Source organism: Salvia splendens, chromosome 10, assembly GCF_004379255.2.
Source record: "Salvia splendens isolate huo1 chromosome 10, SspV2, whole genome shotgun sequence".
NCBI classification, from domain to species: domain Eukaryota; kingdom Viridiplantae; phylum Streptophyta; class Magnoliopsida; order Lamiales; family Lamiaceae; genus Salvia; species Salvia splendens.
The window spans coordinates 12,271,338-12,291,138 of record NC_056041.1 but is presented as its reverse complement, the minus strand read 5'-3'; the positions used below and the strand labels follow the sequence as shown (position 1 = coordinate 12,291,138).

Here is a 19,801-nt window from a genome sequence, read left to right as displayed (position 1 = left end):
ATCAGGGTACGCAGTAACCCGTTAAGAGGGAGGTCTTAACCCACTGGCGGCCAGAAGCAATATGGCTGCCGCCTGAGAGATGGAAGCACTTGTGTCTGAGAGGCCTCACACTTGTGCCTGAGAGATGAACCGTTAAGGGGGAGGTCTTAACCCACTGGCTGCCGCCTGAGAGATGGAAGCACTTGTGTCTGAAAGGTCTCACACTTGTGCCTGAGAGATGGACCGTTAAGGGGAAGGTCTTAACCCACTGGCTACCAGAAACTGCCAGAGAGATGGAAGCACTTTTGCCTGAGAGGCCTCACACTTGTGCCTGAGAGATAGACCGTTAAGGGGGAGGCCTGAAGCTGCCAGAAGCAATATGGCTGCCGCCTGAGAGATGGAAGCACTTGTGCCTGAGAGATGGAAGCACTTGTGCCTGAGAGATGGAAGCAATATGGCTGCCGCCTGAGAGATGGAAGCCATATCACAATTCGTATGGCGGCCAGAAGCCCATCTCCCAAGGTGTGGGATTCGAACCAAGGCTCATTGCAGCAAGATCTGCCCTTCCGTTGCCAACTGCGCTACGCCCCTGCGAGCAAACGTACACTCATTATGATATGATATCATATGTAGTGGAACTGTAACTATTTTATTCTCTTTTAAAAATTTAATATTTTTATATTTTAGGAATAATGGACAAACGAGATTCGAAATTTAAAATTTCTTCCAGATTGAGATTTTTATTTTTCTGGATGGGAAATTATATTAAAATCAAGTAGTAACACAATCAAACAGAGTGTGAAGCCCCAGTAATATATAAATGCAAGTTTGAATATGTTTAATTAAATGATTAAAATTCAATAACCTATTATGATAAAATGAGTGATTTATTTCTATTGTAAATATATGTAGAAGTATTACATTATGTGACTAAGGACCTAGTACTTTGTAGGAGTATATTATAGAACTATAGACTGATTTATATTAACGATCATAAGTTTGAGCTAAATTTGGATCATACACCAATTTTAATAGCTCTAACATAACATGTTCTATACATATTACTTTCTATCACACAAACACTTTTCATATGAGAGTTGGTCATGTAAGTGGTATAGAGTAGTACTAGTACTTTTTAAAAATTTTGTAATCTCTTAATTTAAACTCATTTAATTTGAAGTACATTGAATTCTTAGTCTCATTCCAGTTCAAAAGGTCGTGGATATATGTTTCAAATATAATTACAAAATGGCAAAAACAAAATAGAAATTAATACATAATTGATTTAGTAATTAAGCAATAAGACTTGTTCGTTAAAATATTACTACTGCTATTACATAAGCTTTTATCATTATCCACTTTTTAAGAAACTGAAATAGTTATTCACGTGTGTATTTTAACAAAACAACTTTATGGAAACATAATTTGATTTTTCCGATAGATAATAAAAAAATAAATAAAAGTTCAATAAAAGAATCGGGCATTATCAGTCGAGACACAACATTCTTAAATCAATTTGCATTTGGCACCATCACTCACACATTATCATCTAGCTACAGTCAGAATTCAGCAAACTAATAATCACGGAATTTCCCACCCAAATCATCTATTTACTACTTCACCCTTTTCAAAATTTGTTTGAAAATTAATGATTACATATACTAATATTTTGAAATATTGTTAAATTGATAGAATCCATTTAGGGTAATGGGCTTCTTTCAAATGGAGAGATTGGGCCTAAATGAAATTCCTTAAGCCCATTAATCGAATTGAACTCAGCTCAACTTCACACTTCACACTCCGATCCTCGTTAATGGTAAATGGAATGTTGAGATCATGAGAAGAATTCTAGCGGGGAAGAAGATTTTGAATCGGATCCCATGTCCGAACCGGTCCTTTTGCTCCGCCCCCGGAAACAACAAACCCACCTCGACCGGCGGCGGCGCCACTCGCGATGGGTCTACTTCTTCCTCTTCTTCTCCATCGTTGAGTAAGTACGATGAACAATACAAAGCTCTTGAAGACCTCGATTTTGTGAAAGCCGCAAAAATCCTCTTCTCCGACCCTCCCAAGAAGAAGAAGTTTGGGTGAGCTCTCTTCTCTCTTTTTTCTGAAATTTCTCTACAGGCATTACGTCGATCAATTGGCGTGCAGTAGAACAACTAGTTTTATTTATTGATTGAGCTGATTTTGAGTTTGTTTAATGTTTTATAGGTTGGATTTCCATCTGGTGCAGCTATTTTTTGCTTGCTTGCCGTCGTTGGGTACCACGTTTTATTCATCGAATCTAAAGAACATTTTTTTCCTTTTATGTTGCGACGTTGAGCTGGATTTTGTTTTCGGTGGGATTAATGATGAATTCTGTGAATTTCTGTGTCAGCTGTGTATCTTGTTGCTCAGTATGCCCGCGGTGAAATGAAAATAATGGATGCGGTATGGTTTTACATATTATGTTGTTTTATTAATGTTTAAAGATTCTCCATAATGATCAATGTGGTCCTAGAAAATATGAGATTATGTATGATACTGAAGTACCTATGTGGTAGTAGTGGAGACTGGAGAATCCAGACTTCCTGTTGTTTCAAAGTCACAGCTACGTGTGAGTTCCTAAAAGAATGTCTAGTTATGCCTATTAAAGTAGTGTAGAAATAACAAATGTATGCTTTTTCATACTGATTTGCATTACTGCCGTTCTAATTGGGATTTTCAGATAGATTGGATAATGTTCTTGTTTCCGTTTATGGGATTAGGAAAGATAGTGAAACACACTTGAGTACTTGCCTAGTTTGCTGATGCCTCTTCTTTCTTTCTTAATGGAAAAATGCTCATGAACTACTTTCTTAGAAGCTAGCCATGACCTTATGACCGTTTTGAATAATTGAATTCCTTTATCACTTAAAGATGCATTCATTCATGCATTTGACCTCTCATTATCAACCTTACAGCAATCCTGAGTATTGGAGTTCATTGAATTTGATCCCTATAAGGATTTCACTCACATTTAACTTTGTTCGATTTAATTTGGAAAAAGACTGTTGCTTGTGATTTATAGTGCCTGAATTGTTGAGGCCATGAAAGGCTTAGATTGCAAGTGGAAGGAAGTTTTGTCCCCGTTCAAAAAAGATGTGTTTTGTAAAAAAGTTTTAACATCATGATTCATGAGCATTTGGACTTAAGCAGAAAAAATTGTTTTGTTGCTGTAACCTCCTATGGGGTTCCTCTTTTTAGGTAATAACACTTGATTGTAAAATAAAATAAGACTCGGTGACTTGTTTTTTCTTGAGTTAGTATCAGAGAAAAAGAGATTCTAAAAAGTTATTGACTTTCTGTTTATTTTTGTTCTATATCACAGCACATTCTTAACCTGATGATGCTGGATTTGTTAGATTAGATTGGTTCAAGTCTTGGTTTTATTGGTGCTGCTTGAATTGATAACTAGGTTTGTTGGTTGAGACTTCAAAGGGTTATTGCTTCGAATATCCTTTTGAAGTTGCACACCCACATATGTAAGTGCATGTCTGTGTGGGTATAGTTGTATATCTGTTTGGCAGGTCGTTCTTTCTTAAGAGTACCCAATCACACCTCTTTATGATATGTGGGTGGCTCCCGTCAAGATGTTATACTCTTCTGATATGTGATATCTTCTCGAGCAATAGCAAAATAATAACTGGCTCAGTATAAAAATGTTGAAAAATGAGCATGTAATTTATGTGAATTGTTAGGTGTAGAAAAACAACTTTGTGGATCATTTATGATATTGTATAATTGAGGTGAGGCAACATTTAATTGTTGCAGATTTTTCATAAATTGAGAAGGAAAGGCTATTCATGCTGGCCATGTGATATGTTTATGTGGTGTGATATTATGTTGTCAGGCTTTGGAAAAAAAGAAACAGGCTGAGTTTGAAGCTCAAGCAAAAGAGATGGAGCTCAAGGCTGCTGAACAAAAAGCATTAGTAGCATCTAATCCAGAGATTTTGGAGGTCAAAGAGAGACTAGATAAGCTCGAGGTGACATTGAAGGATTTAGTAACAAATTCTAAGAAGCCAGCAGACGATGCCACAAAAACAGGAGGAGAAGATCAAATTGAGCAAAAACAAGCTGCTCAGCCGAATGAGTCTGTAGGCAAGACTTCTAAAGAGAAAAGAACAGTTGTAAGTGAAGGAAATGCAAGTGGACTTGCACCAGATATTCGTCCCTTGCAGAGCAATCAAAACAGCATAAAAAAATGATGGACCCTTTAAGGGGTGAAGAAATGAGAATTACTTAGCAAAATTTTGTGTAGTGGAACTTGCCAAGAATTTGCACGTCAAGTGCCCAGGACGATGGTAACTGATGAAAACACTTCCAAAGCAGGCTCATATTTTTGTATGACCAAATTGGTGTCGTTGATTAATACCGGCGCTAGAAGCTGAAGTAGCTAGTTATGTTGACTGTTTTTACCAACTTGTTAATTTGATAGAGTTTGGGTTGTTAGGAGTGGCCAATTTTCTGATTGTATATAGCTTTTACGTTTTTTGGATAATCTTCTTGGCATGAAACATTCTCTTCAAGAAACTGGGATGCAACTTAATACCATTGTTGATTATATCCTCTTTCGCTTTTCATGCGTTGTGGTTGTTGTGACCTTGTCTTGCTACTAGTAATATGCTGGGTTGGTATTTTTATCTTCAAATTAAAATATTTTAATTTTGTGATGGATCCTCAATCGATTGCTGGTGTTTATTTGATCTCCATATTTGATAAGCTTTTACAGGTGGACATATCAGAAGTGGAATCAAGCCTCACACAGGCCTCCGGTTTATGGAATTGATTTCATACTATTTCATCGCTGCCTTGAATGTATATATTTTATGTCAAAAGTGTTAATGTCATTACTCAGATTTAGCGTATTATTACATCAACAAAAGCAAAGTTGGTATTCAACAATATAAACGTGCTCAACCACTTTAATGTCTTCAATGACATTTTAAACGGTAGAACTTCAACAATACATTTCACGGCCAACAATCGTTGCTACAACATGAGTTACTATCTCGCTAATGATATATATCTATTCGGGGTTCCCGAGCTTTATGAACTCATTTTATTGCCTACAAAGATACCCCCTACTAGTCAAGTGATACGAGCCTTCGTATAGTTTAGATTTATTAGGGATTTGAATATCTTTTCATATATTTGTTTATTGTTCATTAAGTAGATATTCTAGCATTATAAATATTGCCTACAAAGATACCCCCGACTAGTCAAGCTCTGCCACTGCAACCGAGCCCACACACCAAGGTCCGTCGCCTCCATTCCGTGAATACATGTGGGAAAACTCTAGCTACAACAACAAGTGATTAAAATTTAGATTTATGTATTTTATTGTTTTAAATAAAGTATAATTTTAGAATTTTAATTATGTATTTTTTGGCTTTTAGTTAAATAGCTAGTAGTAGTATAAATTTAGAATTTTAATGAATTTCATATTTTAAATAAATTAGGACAAAAAATATGATAAATAAATTATAATTTACAGGAAATTGAAAAAAAATTAAAATGATAAATCAATTACTACTATAATTAAGTGAAGAAATAAAAGGTTATAAAAGAATAATTTAAATTTTAAGGCATGTTGTGACCTAACTATAAATAAGAAAACTTTAAAGGGTCTTTTTATAATTACTACCACCGTAGGGGCGAATGTGTAATAACTTTAGCTTGTGAAATTGGTTTTATTAGGGTTTACATAGACGATTCACCTCTTAACTCTCATGCCGTCGGTGCTGGATTAGCGTCTGCCATAATTCCTTGAAATCGATTGTTTCTCTCCCAATTACTCCCTCTTCTATTTGCATTATCGCTAATTCGTCGAGTAAAATACAAGAATGGCGACGGAGGAGGCTGCCCCAGCGGCTCTAAATTACATACCGGAGGTCGTGCTGAAGAAGAGGAAGACTAATGAACAATGGGCAGTTAGAAGAAAACTCCAGCAGGAGGAGAGGGCTAAGCGTCAGAAAACCGGTAATTTTATCATCAAGAAGCCCGAGCAATTCATCCGAGAATATCGCGATAAGGTAATAATACTGCTTTTGCTATTTTTCGTTTTTCTACTACGTGTGTTGTATAATTGTATCTTCCAAGTCTCTGCTGTTTTCCGGATGTTCAAATGTGAAGGCTTATGCCTGTGTGTGTGTGTTTTCTTCTTTGGTCGATTGTTTAAAGTAGAAGGTATCGTAGATTATTATTTGTAAATGTTAGTATATCGTTCGTCTTTCTGTGTGAAACTTGGTTTTAATGTTGTTATGAGCTTGCTGCAAACAATTTTGTTGAAATATGCGAATTTGATTTTCCTGAAGAGCTTTATTGGTGATGTATAAGAGTTAGGGTTGTTCATATCTGCCGTTTTGCTTCCAGGAATTGGACCTAGTTCAAATGAAGAGTAGGGGGAAGCGAATCAGATCAGCATCAGTAACACCAGAATCCAATCTTCTGTTTGTCATTCGCATACGAGGGTCAGCTTAAATAACCATGCTCGTGTTGCTTGTTGTTTTTGGTTTACAAGTGTCTTGAGTGTGAATTTTTTTCCCAGAAAAAATGACATGCATCCAAAAACTCGGAAAATTCTGTATTCTTTGAAATTGAGGAAAATACGGACTGGAGTTTTTGTGAAGGCTAGTGCAGGAATGATGGAAATGTTACAAAAGGTGGAGCTGTATGTAACTTATGGGTATGTCATTCCCATTTTCTTCTGATACTTTGGTTTTTTGTTGCTTTAGAAGTACTTTAACTACCCTCTATAATTCATATTCATAAATTGGAATTATTGGTTACTTTTACAGAGCATGTCTATGGTTATGCTACAACGTATCCTTTTCATATGCATGTATGGATGAATGATGGAAATCTGTGATTGAAGTCGTAAAAGAATTTATGGTTTGTTTCCTAGAAAATGTGAAGTCAAGGCCTAGTCTTTTGCCAATCCTACTCCCATCACATGTGTTGCTTGTTCAAATAGAACACTTTTTGAATTTTATAGCAGTATGAAAATCATGCTTTGGTTATTGTATCAACGCCCATAACTTTTGCTCTCTGCAGGAAAATAATTGAATTTGTTTTTCTTGTAATCTATGTTCATGCTCGTACCTTTTGTTATGCATCAGGTTCTTTGAAATTTGCCTTGAAGCCTGCTGCTTTATCTGTTATAGAAATGTGTTAAGTCTTAAATATAATACCTTGCACAACGTAATGCTTAACATCCTAAGTCAGTTCCATGATGGCTGTTGCCGATGCATGTAGGTATCAAATATTCACCACTAGCATGAATGTCAAGGAACATCTAGAACAAATCATGCTCAGTCTTTAATAAAAAGGATGGAAAAAGTTATTTCTATTCTATTTCTTTTGTTGCATATATCTCTATCCCTCATGCTGCCATCTTTCTTTCAAAGTTTGCTTCTCTTTTGTCTAGCTGAACAGTGAGATTCTGGTGAAGAAAAAGCTCAACTAATTTCCCACAGCAACTTAATTCTCAATTCGTGAGTCTAAAAATATGTTGTTTCTGGTGTAGATATCCCAATTTGAAGAGTGTCAAGGACTTGATCTACAAGAAAGGTGTGGTAAGAGTTGGCAAGGAGAGGATTCCTTTAACCGATAACAACATTGTGGAACAGGTATGGCTAGTCTATTTGTCATTTTCTGAAGAATCGGTTGGTAAGTAGTGTTAACATGATAATACGCTCGTTGCAGGAATTGGGTAAGCATAGCATCATATGCATAGAAGACATTGTGAATGAGATTGTTGCTGTTGGTCCCTATTTCAAGTCAGTCACCAGTTTCCTCTGCCCCTTTGTGCTGAACAATCCGGAAAAGGTGCTGCAAGGAAAGAAGAAAAGGTTCGAAGACGGAGGAGATTCTGGAAATAGGAAGGATAAGATAAATGAGTTGATCAGCAAGATTAATTAGCGTTGTTGGTCTTGAACTTGGAAGCTATTTAATTTTAAAAAATTTGTTTTTGATCGGGATTAAATCTCATGATTTGCCTCTGTTTTGGCAGCTAATGTTTTTATGCAAGTGATATATTCGCGTTATGTTTAAATTGAGAATTATACCCATGGATTCGATGTATTATTTCTGGTATAGAATAAGCAAATTAATTAACGGAAAACATAAATGTTTTCTTCCACCAAACAACTAAGTGTGCAATTCAGTTTTTTGTACAAAAATAATCTTTTGGTGATTAAACCACTATAAAGATTAGCAGATTATCTCATTTGCTTCCAGGGAAAAATATAGTAACGCTAGTTTGCTAAATCTTCTGCACTAGTACAAGCAGCTCGATGGAAAACGGCGACGACTGGTTTGCCGCCGACAAACTGTATCACGTTCTTTTCTGCTTCTTCATTTCCGTCGTTTCCTCTCTACTCGCGGCGCGGACTCGCTACCCGTTCCTCCGCCGACGCAGCATTTGGATCGGATCACTCCTCTCCTTTGCGGCCGGCGCCGCTAAGGAGTTCGCCGACGAGTTCGGCTATTTCAAATCAGCTGGTGCATCTGCCAAGGACGCGGTTGCTGATTTGATCGGGATTCTACTCGCCGCAATGATTCTCTACCTGTTCAATTATAGGGCATCAGCCTCCCGGGCCGGGGCTAACTGGCCGGATCAGCACCGGGAGCTTGACATGGTTTGAATTGGTGATGACAGCGTCGTACGAGATATTGCTGCTCAAGGATTCAGGTGATTGTTGTTGTTCGTTGGCATATTTGGATTTTTACTAAAGCAGATTATTGATAAAAGATTGTGAATCCTGGATTACTTAGTTAATTTTTCACTGAGTGGAAAGTTTGATGTTTGTTGATAATATTAGCTCGCAATCATTTTTTTCTTAGGATTGATTATTTGCATATAATATCATGCCATTGAGATCGTTGCAGCAAGAACCCGCAATATGAACTTGGGCAAAAGTGTCACAATATGAATTTGGGCAAAAGTGTTTGTGGAATGGTCTAAGAGAGATGTCAGCAGATTAGGTATTGAAATTGAGCTTCAAATTTATTATTTTTTTGAAATGCATGGATGAAATTTTGGTTTGGAACTGAGATGCAAAGCCATGAACTTATACATTAAAATTTCAAAATTGATTCTGGGGTTAACAGCAGGTTAGTGTAAGTGTAAAAACCTGGAATTAGACATTCTTTGAAGCAGTTTTAGAAGAACTTCAGATTGCCACAGTAGTTAGTGTATTGTTTTATGTCGTGTTAGCTTCAATATTCTCCAAACTTGAATATGTGCAAAGCTCGTGCTATCATGACTCAATATGCAGTTATTCCTTTTTCCTAGTGAAGGTATGTTTTTCAGAGAATACTCAATTAGAAGAGCATGGTGAGTAATTGATGTGTGTTTTGAATATGGTGTAAGGTTTAGGAGAAAGCTTCAAGGTTCGTTTCTTAAGTCATGGAGATCCAAGGTTTTTGTTGGTACGATGACATTGATCATTCATGTTGCCTCTTGGCTTTCCATGGTTTTCAGCTTGCGCACACCTTAAAGGGTAGATTTATTGCTCGTATACTGGATATCAAGATTTGGGATTCTGGATTGCATTAATGTTGCATACATATGTTCATTAGCACATGATAGCTACAAGTACGTACCTCAGAATGACGAATTGAGCAAAACATGTGGCCACAGATATCTGGTAGTGCAAATGAGTGTGTTTTCGAATGACAGAAGAGGTGCATTCAGCATATGTAATACAAGTGAAATTCTTGCCTGCAATTGCATTCACTTCTGTGTAGTGGCTGTTTGAAATTCTTGTTATTGTATACAGTCATATCGTCTACAGACTATACTTGTTCATTAAATAGAATATCGATATGGCTTAACTATCACAAATCTGTGGGAAGCCCCTTCATATTATGTGTTGGCAATTCATATATTTGAAATTTAAAGCCAAGTTCAGTTCAAATTTGTTTGCTTGATTAGTGATCTTTTCCATAGGCAGTTTCCCTGAGCACACAAGTGGATCTATCAAGTCGAGCAGGGACTTAAATAGAAAGGGGGAAACCACTAGTATGGAAGAAGGGACTTAAATCGAAAATACTTGTGGTTACTATTGAGTGGCGGAGGGCTCCCTGAGCAGGAAGCAGATGCCAAGGCTAGATGCATTGTCATCACTCTCGTCAACAAATTCAAAGCAGAATCTGAAAAGTGGGAAGCTCCAACTCCTACCAAGATATCCAGATCACACACCAGAAAGGTTGTCCGTTTTCCACTACATTATTTCTGCTTTGATTTGTATGCATTATGCATTTCTAGAAACAAGTTAATTTTGAGATGCAATTCATTCAAGTGATGTTGGTATCCACATTGGGATAAAGAGTTGTCGAAACTAATTAGTACAAATGCCTGCAATTAGTATAATTTATTTACCAATCCACACACTGCGATCTTGCTAAAAATTTATTATTACTCTGTTTTACCATCCAGTTTTCATCGGACTGCCCTGGTGTTACTTTCAAATTCTAATAATAATAATAATAATAATAAATTTACAAGAACATAAATATAAAAGTAAAAAATAAATAAATCTATACAAATGGAGTAATTTGTTTCTAATATATAAAAATAAATAATCTAAATTAATGAATCTATAATATGCCCTGGGTGTCAATATCATCAAGTATTTTTCGGAATTTATAAACAAGAAAAAACTCATTTTGTGTTATATGTAGAGTAGATGCGTAGGCAGTCGCAACAAACCAGTATAGCCTGAATTCCCTCATTCAAAATCTTCGTTTTCTTCTCTAGGAAAAGATACAGCTACAGCCACTTCTCCGATTCACATTTCCTCTGCAGAGGTGAGCGAGCAAATACTTTTGTTTCTGTTTTCGTTTTCGTTTTTACAAGAGAATATTCATATTGTGTAGGTGTAACCGATGATTCATTGAATCATCACCTTCTGTTATTCATACTTCACTCCGGTGTGGTGTTCATGCCCAATTTTTACGCATTTTTGACCATGCTCTAACTGCGATCTACATCACTCTCTCCAAAATTTGTCCATTCATTTTGTGTTTTTCTGCCCTCACATTGAAAAACGAACAAAAATATTTCACGCATCAATCAAATATACCCTAGAATTCAAATCGACATTGTTATCAGATTAGCGATAGATATAACTAGTAGTAGTATTACATTCACTCATCTTCTCTCTGTTCAAAGCAGAGAGCAAACCGTATCGCCATGAAAGCAAAAGCTACTCGAGTTTCCATCAAGAGGCTCAACACCGCCAGACAAGATGAAGATACTGCTAAGGTTCCTCTTTAATCTCTTTGTCAGTCATACTGTGTGTTTGTGTAAGTTATTTTGTACTACTAATCCTGCTTCAATTGAGAATCATGAGATAGGAGTAAAAGAGCCCCAAAAATTGTTTTTAAATGGACTAGTATTATCTTATTTATACTACAATATCTGTAAAACTTTGTTGTTTTATGCTATGATTGAGAGAGTAATTGGTTATATATGAAGATGGAGAAGGAGCTTCTTAATAGGGTTACGCGCTTTGAAAGCCATATCCATACGTTGAAATCTGAATGTCAACGACTCTGCATTGATCTTGGTGATATTACTGAGCTTGATCAAACGAGTGCTGCATATATGAAGCGAAGCTTTAGCAAAGTTATGGTGAATCTGTCTGGCATAATCCGTGATTTTGAAGGATTGACGCAAGACTTCATCAATCTGAAGGAAGCCAACACTCGTTCAACTCATCTTGTTAATGCCTATGTCAAATTCGATATCAACCGATGTCAAAACTTTAAAGCTAAAGTGATCCAGAAATACCAAGATATGACACAGGAAGTAATCAACATCAAAGCCTCGTTGGAGATGAAGATTCCTGCAACAATTAAGAACAACTAGATATTTCATTTTGTGATGATTGATTATGATTCTATATAGCCAACAATTTCTCTCTTATGTATGCTTGAATGCAAATCATCTTGTTGTGGCTATACATTTCGTAGTTTTTGTACCTAAGAATTTGTAGATTTTGCTCTATTACTTCTATATTTTACTACTGTTTGATTTTGTTGTTTTTATGGGTTCCACAGCTTTAATTTGTGCAAGATGATATGTTTCAAATTTATGTGGAGATATTTGAAACAAGTAGTACAATAAGATGATACTGTGTAAAGAATTCTTATTCAATAATTGAGTGAATAAAAAGTAGAAAGAACATCCATCCAATTTATATTTTAGAGGGAATGAAGTAGTTGGATGGACCTACACTAATACATGTATCTATATTAAAGTAATACACATTATTAATAGTAGGAGTTGGACCATTGGTTCATGAATATGGGGGAAAATACGTTAAATCTAAAATATGTTTGGCAGATTGTTGTCACGGACACACAGGGTATCGAAATTTGCTTCTTCTCTCACATATCATTGAGAATTCTCTTCAGCCAAATTGCTTGATTTGCAGCAGCCACATACTCAGTTTCAGCGGTAGATTCTTTGACATCCACAAAGTTATACTTGATCCAAGGCCAAAACAATTGTCTAAGCATGTCTGCAACCAACCAACTTTGCATCGGATTAGCTTTGTACCAAGTGGCATAATAAATTGTGTTACTTAAAATTCATAGCTTCAATGGATTCAATATTTTAGTTGGTGACACAACACTGCAAGATCGTACTAAGAGCATTGTGTTATTGAACTCAACATGATAATTTGACGTTGTTTATCCCACAACGAAGAGTAAAGAATACGTAGCACAAAAATATGTTTTGAAGCCACCAAAAAAGGTTTTTTAGTATGTCTGTTTCGATTATTTTCAAGTTATGGATCCGCCACTAATATTCAAAACAACACCTTTCCCCCTATTTTTAAAATTCCACCAATTTCCTTATGACAACCCCCAAGCTTCTCCACTTCATCTGGAACATAGTTGCTTGATGTTTGTTGGTGCATAACCATACTTTAATCTCAAGCAAAGTAAGAATTTTTTTTTTCTTGATATAAGTAGTACTAGTACTACGTATATTACAATTATTTTTAGATGGTGTAACAATACAATGAATCTAAATGATTGCTAATACCAATCCCGATTATGATTGTTGAGTAATCAATCAATACTTTTTCTTATTAAAGACGAAAAGAAAAAGGGCAAAGTGATTTTTACCGGCTAAATTCATCAAGACGCCCGTGCTTATTAATTCAACTTATTAATTTTCAATATGCTTTTATAACTTGGATGTCTCCAAATCAATACAATTTCCTATACTTTGTAGTACACCCGTGAATAAAAATAATGCATCTCATTATATAACTTGGTTTATTTGGCTTTCAATGTAATTTCAGATCCCGAAACCATTCAAATCATGAATTTATTTTACATCCATTGAGATTTTACTATTTCCAAGTTTTTTTGGACGAAAATACCCTCAATACCTTAAAATATATATATTTTTAATAAATTTATCATATACTCATATTTTTTTATAAATATCTTTACAATATATTTTTATCAAATTTTCTAAATATAATTTGACCTTAAATATTATCACTTAATTTTGTGACATGCAAGTAAAATTGCTTCTTCAATTTTTTATATTAATTTTTTAAAAATTGAATAAAGTACTTTTCTTTAATAATAAAAAAATTGAATAAAGATCTTTTTATAAATATATTTACAATATATTTTTGACAAATTTTCTAAATATAATTTGACCTTCAATATTATAATTTAATTTGTGACATGCAAGAAAAGATCTTTATTCAATTTTTTATTATTAGAGAAAAGTTATTTATTCGATTTTAAAAAAATTAATATAAAAATTGAAGAAGCAATTTTACTTGCATGTCACAAAATTAAGTGATAATATTTAAGGTCAAATTATATTTAGAAAATTTGACAAAAATATATTGTAAAGATATTTATAAAAAAATATGAGTATATGATAAATTTATTAAAAATATATATATTTTAAGGTATTGAGGGTATTTTCGTCCAAAAAACTTGGAAATAGTAAAAAGGACCTAAAATGAAACTAACTCAAAGTTCACGGACCTAAAATAAGATTTTCAAAGTTCACGGACCTAAAATGATACTTTGGCAAAGTTCATAGACTTAAAATGATGTTCCCTCTAAAATTTATTGGTGAGTATTAATGCAAGGAGGGAACATCATTTTTGGTCCACGAACTTTGCCAAAGTATCATTTTAGGTCCGTAAACTTTGAAAATATCATTTTAGGTCCGTGAACTTTGAGTTAGTATCATTTGAGGTACTTTTTACTATTTCCAAGTTTTTTTGGACAAAAATACCCTCAATACCTTAAAGTATATATATTTTTAATAAATTTATCATATACTCATAATTTTTTATAAATATCTTTACAATATATTTTTGACAAATTTTCTAAATATAATTTGACCTTAAATATTATCACTTAAAATTGAATAAAGAACTTTTTTTTAATAATAAAAATTGAATAAAGATCTTTTCTTGCATGTCACAAAATTAAATGATAATATTGAAGGTCAAATTATATTTAGAAAAATTTGTCAAAAATATATTGTAAAGATATTTATAAAAAGATCTTTATTTAATTTTTTATTATTAAGGAAAGTTCTTTATTCAATTTTTAAAAAAAATAATATAAAAAATTGAATAAGCAATTTTACTTGCATGTCACAAAATTAAGTGATAATATTTAAGGTCAAATTATATTTAGAAAATTTGTCAAAAATATATTGTAAAGATATTTATAAAAAAATATGAGTATATGATAAATTTATTAAAAATATATATACTTTAAGGTATTGAGGGTATTTTCGTCCAAAAAAAGAGATCAGAAAATTTCTTGGTGAGTATAATGCAAGAACAACAACCGACATGACCAATAATACGGCCCAATAACATGTACCCACAAAGTATTAAAGGGGTCGAGTCTCTAATTATTGTGCAAATTCTCAATTAATATAAAAAATTAAAGGTCAATTTTGGTCCTAAACGTAAAGGATGTCAAACAAACCATTAAAAAATGGACCAGATCGACACAAATTTCATTTGTTATGGACCCGTTTTTCAAAAAGTTGATGCTTTGGATTAAATTCGTATATTAGTGATATGTTTAGGACTAAAATTGACCTTTACTCATATAAAAATATTGAAAGTTGTATATTCCATATCATTCATCAAATGTAATACTTCATTCGTTCCATAGTAATGGAGGCGTTTCTTTTCAACACGAAGATTAAGAAAAATTGTGTTAGGTGAGTTAAATAAAGGGAGAATAAAGTGAAAAATGAAAAAGGTAGAGAGATTAAGAGAGGGAAAAGTAAGAGAAAATAAAGTAGGTGTAGAAAAATGTGTTATTTTTTTTAAAAAAGTAAATGACTCTATTACTATGGAACGTACCAAAATGGCAAAATGACTTAATTACTATGGAACGGAGGGAGTACTATATTTTAGAGTCAAGGTCAATTTTAGTCCAAAACATATGGTCTATATACGAATTTGGTCTAAAACATTCATTTTTTGAAAAACGGGTCCATAACAAATGAAATTCATGTCAATCAGGTCCTTTTTTTTACGGTTCTGTCAATTTCCGACGGTCTACCGTTAATTAGTGTTTTGTTGACCGGATTAGCCATTTTTTATTAATGTAGCTAATTTTTTTTATTTTTTTTTAATTTATGAAATATTTGTATAATAAAAAACCCTTAAATAAAAACATGAATCAAAATCATTTTTTTATTCTCTCTCTTTCATTTCTTCTTCCCCACATCACCAAGAACCTAATTTTCTTTCTCTGCAACTTGCCCGTCGGACTTGTCGGATATGGAGAGGTAGCACTGTTGCAGGAGTTCAGGCGACAGCGGCGGCCCATAGACGAGACGAAGCTGTCACCGTCAACCTCAGTTTCCGTTTCCGACAAAGCAATTGAATTTCGATTTTGATTTGAATTTTGAATTAAGCCTCTGAATCTATGTTTCTGAATTACGATAATGTTGAAATGCATATTAAGGTTTTGAAACTGGATTTGAAACATCCACATAGCATTTTGGACTACAATGTCGTCGAAGATGAAGCAGAAAAATAGAACAAAATACCGTCAAACTAGTCCAACATATTCATTATCAATATCAAATATGTCCTGAACATTTACAATAATTAGATGACTAATAATTCAAGATTAAGTCTAATCGAATCAAAATTTTGCTAATCGACGGTTGACCGTAAAAAATTAACGGAACTATATGTATGCACGTACATGTCGATTATTTTTGTGGTGATGATTGCCAAACAATATGATTTGTAAATAATTATTACAAGTGTTGTATTTATAGACAAAATCATGAATATGGGAGTAACATGGCAGGCATGATGTATATATAATACTATTATTTCATCTAACCACTTATCATGCTATTCTTGACTTTATTCAATGGGTGTACATTTTAATGTAGGTTCTCTCCTCTGACTAAGCTGTAGATAAATATTAGAGTGCAATTATTTTTTGTAGTTATATTATGTAAACGACTTTTTTTCTTTGTTAATGTGATCCAATCGGACTTTTAAATAAGACATTTCAAATAAATAATATTCTGGTTTTTTCGAAATTACTATATAAAATATAATAATTAAATTATTTTAGCTGTAAAATTATAATCTGTTCATTTATCGCATCATATAATTGATAGCATCAAATTCAAGCCCTAAAAATTGTTCAAAAAACTTAAAAAATGGATATGGTTTACCTACACTACCAATGAAATCCCATTTCTTCCGGCAAAAATCATGGGTGAAAATATAGTGTTATAGTACTTACTAGATAAACCACACCCATCACTTCATTACAATTCTATGTTACCCAAATTCAATGTGATATTCTCTCTAAGCATAGGTCATAATGAATAATGAAACACAGTACTAAACCAAATATATAGAAATTAATTGCAGAAAACAGAATTTATAACTCAAATTCACAAAAACTAAAACTTGTATAGTGTACAAATGTGAGGCACCTCAAATCTTGGCAGTGCACAACACACCTAGTTTTTTAACCAACATCCTAGAAATCACATTCTCTTTATTTTTTTTCTTCTTCCAGTCCACCTTCTGCCTGTTCTATTACTCAACACCTAAACCATACAATACACCAGAATACTTCTCCACTGCTCCATTGAAGAACTTCTCCCTCATCTTCATGAACGCGGCCGAGGTCAGCAAGCTGTCTGAGCCCGCCTGGTGGGAGATCCCCACTCTCTCCACCTCCAGCAGCTCGGCCAGCTTGCTCAGCCCGCCATGGAGGCTGTTGGAGAACTTCATCAGATGCTTCACATCGTACAGCACCGGGAAATACACTTTGATCAAGGTGAAGAACCCTTCCTGCGACTCCGGCAGCTTCCTGCAAGTCAAGATCTTGAGCAAGTACCCGAAATCATAGCCACTGTGGAACGTGATCCAATGCATATCTCCGTTCAGAACAATCCCAGACGACATCAGGAGCTCCCCAAACCTCAATGCGTCAATGCCCTTGTCAGTGTTCTTATCAAAATCAATGCCGCTCTGGCACAGGAGCTCGATTGATTCCAGTGCTGCCACGTCCTCGTTGGGGTTGAACTCGCGGAAGTTGAACTGCCAGATGCAGTACTTATCAGTGCCGCAAGTTGGCAAGTTCCCCTTGTCGTCGGAGAACGTTAGCCCCAATTGAATCAGCTTCAGCAAATCCACATTGTCTCTCAATGTGTGGTAGTGGAGATCATTGGTGTTCTTGAAATTTCCAACTGGCCGGATCACGATACCGGGGAACTCAGTGTCCATGGCGATGAAGGGATAATCATCAACAATCTCACGGATCAGCGCGAATTCTGCATCCAGATTGTCGGCATAAACCTCACGGATTTGAATCGAATCGCTTTTATGCAACACAGACATTTCACAAACACAATCAGAGCAAGTTGACCACAATATTTTTAATCGAAAATCCCCAAATTTCTCTGTACCGACACGATTAGAATTAGATCTTGCGAAGAGCACTAGAAGCAGATATGTCAAAAAAAAGTCGTCGTTTCTTCACGAAATCAGCTGAAACACACCAGATCTACGCGATCCGCTGAAATAAGAGTAAACCCTAAATTAAAGAGCTGGATCGCGAGTTTCTAATGTCCCAAACGCTCAAGTTTTGAGCTTTAGGATAACCCCCGAAACAAAAGGGCTAAAGAATCATGATTTACAAACCAGATCTGCAAAAAACAAAAACCAAAACGCGAGATCAGCTCGAAATCAACAAATCCTCACAAATCAATTAAGAAAAAATCAGCATCCCAAGTCTCCAATTCAGATCCAGAAAAAAGGTACAAGCCCTAACCAAATACATACAGAAACAATCGATTCAGAAAGGATTAGCCTTTTATATGGAATAGAAATGAAATTACCTGAACAACTCTGAATTCAAATGCTGCGACACAGTCAAATGTAGGAAGGATACACACAACAAGTATAGTATACAGGAGGAGAGCGGGTTTCGGCCTCGAAATGAGAACTGCGAAGCGAATAAAAAACCGAAGAGAGAAGAGAGAGAGAGAGAGAAAGAGTTCTAGAAAGTGATGTGAACACAGATGCGACGCATTTTCCTGTATTGAGCATCAAAAGATAAAAAAAGTTAAATGGATTTCGATTCCAGCGCTTATTTAGAGCTGTATAAATGGACAACTATCCCTTAATTTTAAATTGCAATCTATTCCCAGTATTTCTTTAATCACTGCATATAGATTTTTTGCTATATTGCGTCATTTTCATGTTTTGATTTAATGCTCTCTCCTATTTGCCTTTTGATATGAAATTATAGCAAGCATTGATTACTACTCCTAATTGTGTTTTATTTACTACTCTCCATATTCAATCATGTTTCGCTTTTCTTTATCATTACGAATTTTAGGCGATGTGTTTTTTACCACTGAATTCTGGTTTCAATAGAAATTTCATTATTTTATCATTTATCACTATGACAAAATAGGCAAATCAATAAATATTTTTAATTCTACACATTAGCATCAAGAAACATCAATATTTATTGAGGCATATCTATTATTTTATTCCCTTATCCAACGTTTTTTATTTTTTCTCGTATTTTATTAATTATTAATAATAAATTCAACTCCAAAGCAAAAGCAACTCAAACAAGACCAAATAAAATAAGACATAGCAGAAAAATGATAGGTGATGCAATCATACTCCTTCCGTCTCATGTTATTTGCACTATTCCATTTCGGCTCGTCTCAAACTACTTACATTATTTCTAATTTAAGTTACAATTAATGTATTTAATTAATATGTTAAATTAAGTTAAGAGCATATTTATTAAGTTATGTCTTATTACACTTAAAATTCTAATTTAATTATACTAAAAAATTAATCTCAAATTTACGGCCTAAAATGAAAAGTGTGAGTAATATAGTAAGAATGGAGTACAATGCAAAGACAACAACATATATCAATAAACTAAAACTAGAACGAACTAATATAAGATGGAACGAGTCAAATCCACCATTAATAATATAGAATGCACCTCACCACACTTGACGTATGCTAACCTAGTGAAAATTAAGGTTTACCGACTGTCATTTGCACTAATACTAAATTTAAAAATATTTTATAACATTATTAAAATTTAATAAATTTTAACGTTAGATTAATATCATCATACATTTAATTTACTGGATTATGATGACCATAAACATAGATACTTACATATATTTTTTATGCAAATTTCTTCTAGCAAGCATATGCGATTAGGATTTTGTTAGAATGTAAAATTACTTTTAG

At 34.2% G+C, this 19,801-nt stretch overlaps 3 protein-coding genes across 3 annotated transcripts; 2 read left to right on the top strand and 1 right to left on the bottom strand.

Moving 5' to 3' along the window:
- Positions 1–1,776: 1,776 nt before the first annotated feature.
- Positions 1,777–4,568, top strand: LOC121753327. The gene is made up of 4 exons (XM_042148586.1): positions 1,777–2,066; positions 2,194–2,243; positions 2,360–2,412; positions 3,854–4,568. The coding sequence occupies exons 1-4, from the start codon at positions 1,816–1,818 to the stop codon at positions 4,208–4,210; spliced, it is 711 nt and encodes a 236-aa protein (XP_042004520.1). The 5' UTR covers positions 1,777–1,815; the 3' UTR covers positions 4,211–4,568.
- A 1,152-nt stretch (positions 4,569–5,720) lies between these two features.
- LOC121752982 (60S ribosomal protein L7-1-like) lies at positions 5,721–8,058 on the top strand. The gene is made up of 5 exons (XM_042148103.1): positions 5,721–6,037; positions 6,378–6,475; positions 6,553–6,690; positions 7,531–7,633; positions 7,710–8,058. Exons 1-5 carry the CDS (start codon positions 5,849–5,851, stop codon positions 7,923–7,925), a joined length of 744 nt encoding a protein of 247 aa, XP_042004037.1. The 5' UTR covers positions 5,721–5,848; the 3' UTR covers positions 7,926–8,058.
- Positions 8,059–16,904: 8,846 nt separating this feature from the next.
- Positions 16,905–18,654, bottom strand: LOC121752327 (probable CCR4-associated factor 1 homolog 7). The gene is made up of 2 exons (XM_042147331.1): positions 18,412–18,654; positions 16,905–18,219 (listed from the first exon to the last, which is right to left on the bottom strand). The coding sequence occupies exon 2, from the start codon at positions 17,909–17,911 to the stop codon at positions 17,105–17,107; it is 807 nt and encodes a 268-aa protein (XP_042003265.1). The 5' UTR covers positions 17,912–18,219; positions 18,412–18,654; the 3' UTR covers positions 16,905–17,104.
- Positions 18,655–19,801: the final 1,147 nt, after the last annotated feature.

Excerpts from the sequence above, each read along its gene's own strand:
- LOC121753327 (XM_042148586.1), top strand. The coding sequence starts at position 1,816 with ATGAGAAGAATTCTAGCGGGGAAGAAGATTTTGAATCGGATCCCATGT. Across the intron at positions 2,067-2,193 it reads CCCAAGAAGAAGAAGTTTGG|GTTGGATTTCCATCTGGTGC; the intron begins GTGAGCTCTCTT and ends AATGTTTTATAG. Across the intron at positions 2,413-3,853 it reads AAATGAAAATAATGGATGCG|GCTTTGGAAAAAAAGAAACA; the intron begins GTATGGTTTTAC and ends TTATGTTGTCAG.
- LOC121752327 (XM_042147331.1), bottom strand. The coding sequence starts at position 17,911 with ATGTCTGTGTTGCATAAAAGCGATTCGATTCAAATCCGTGAGGTTTAT.
- LOC121752982 (XM_042148103.1), top strand. The coding sequence starts at position 5,849 with ATGGCGACGGAGGAGGCTGCCCCAGCGGCTCTAAATTACATACCGGAG. Across the intron at positions 6,038-6,377 it reads TCCGAGAATATCGCGATAAG|GAATTGGACCTAGTTCAAAT; the intron begins GTAATAATACTG and ends TTTTGCTTCCAG. Across the intron at positions 7,634-7,709 it reads ATAACAACATTGTGGAACAG|GAATTGGGTAAGCATAGCAT; the intron begins GTATGGCTAGTC and ends CGCTCGTTGCAG.